The sequence below is a fragment of the Cucurbita pepo genome, chromosome LG11, assembly GCF_002806865.2.
Source record: "Cucurbita pepo subsp. pepo cultivar mu-cu-16 chromosome LG11, ASM280686v2, whole genome shotgun sequence".
Taxonomy (NCBI): Eukaryota; Viridiplantae; Streptophyta; class Magnoliopsida; order Cucurbitales; family Cucurbitaceae; genus Cucurbita; species Cucurbita pepo.
This window is the reverse complement of record NC_036648.1, coordinates 3397323-3398303: the sequence shown is the minus strand read 5'-3', so window position 1 is coordinate 3398303 and position 981 is coordinate 3397323. Positions and strand designations below refer to the sequence as shown.

Here is a 981-nt window from a genome sequence, read left to right as displayed (position 1 = left end):
TATTATTATTATATTCCGATCATAGAGAGGGCACACTCCAGATTCTTCGCTTTCAACCCGACATACTCCTTCACCACCACAGACCGGAACCGGGGAGATTCCGGTGGATTGTTAAACGGCGACACGCAGAAATCCGGCGGCGGTCCAAAGAAATAGGCCATAGACAGGCGGCGTCGGGTCGGGTCGACGACAACCCGGTGGAGGACATTAGGGAACCGCCCATTCGACAGGATGTGGAACAGGTCGCCGACGTTGAGGACTAGTGCACCGGCTACCGGCGTCACAGGTACCCAACCGAACCCGTCCCTGAAGATTTGGAGCCCGCACGTGCTGCTTTGGTGGAGGATTGTCAATAGAAAGGTGTCGGTATGTGGGGCCAGACCCATGACCCGGGTTGGATCCGGACACCGGGGGTAGCAGTTTAATTGCAAGGCGGTGCTGCAGGCGGCGGCGGCGGCTCCGGCGGAATGGAGCCAGTTCGTGATTTCGGCGTCGTCGGGGATTTTAAGGAAATTTAAGATTAAATGTGTGATTTTCTCAGCTAAGGACTTCATGTTCTTCTGGTACTCTTCCATTACATCGCTTCATTTGAAAATTAATTAATAGAGTTAATAAGTGATTATTAAAAAATAAATAAAAAATAAAAAGTAATTAAGATATCAATTATCGTATAATAATAATAATAATAATAAATTGTATAGATTATATTAAATTACCCGAAGAACATAAAAAAGAATGTTCAAATGCTTTGTGTCTAATCAATTTCTTAATTTTATAAGTATTTATTAAAATTTTAAAATAATTAGATATCTTTTTTTTTTTTATGTTTATGATATTAATTGAAACTTACTTAGTAATTATGAATTTATTAAATACAAAATTAAATATTAAATTTTTTATTATTTATTAATTTTTTTGTACTCAAACTTGGATTTTAAAAAAATAAATTTGTAATATAACCCAAAAAAAAAAAAAAAAAAA

At 37.8% G+C, this 981-nt stretch overlaps 1 protein-coding gene across 1 annotated transcript in view; it reads right to left on the bottom strand.

Moving 5' to 3' along the window:
- Positions 1-981, bottom strand: part of LOC111805912 (gibberellin 3-beta-dioxygenase 1-like) — a 1873-nt gene continuing 892 nt past the window's right edge. The window contains exon 2 of the mRNA XM_023691202.1: positions 1-582. Coding sequence (XP_023546970.1) covers positions 9-582 — 574 coding nt within the window. The 3' untranslated portion in view covers positions 1-8. The remainder of the gene's footprint in view (positions 583-981) is intronic.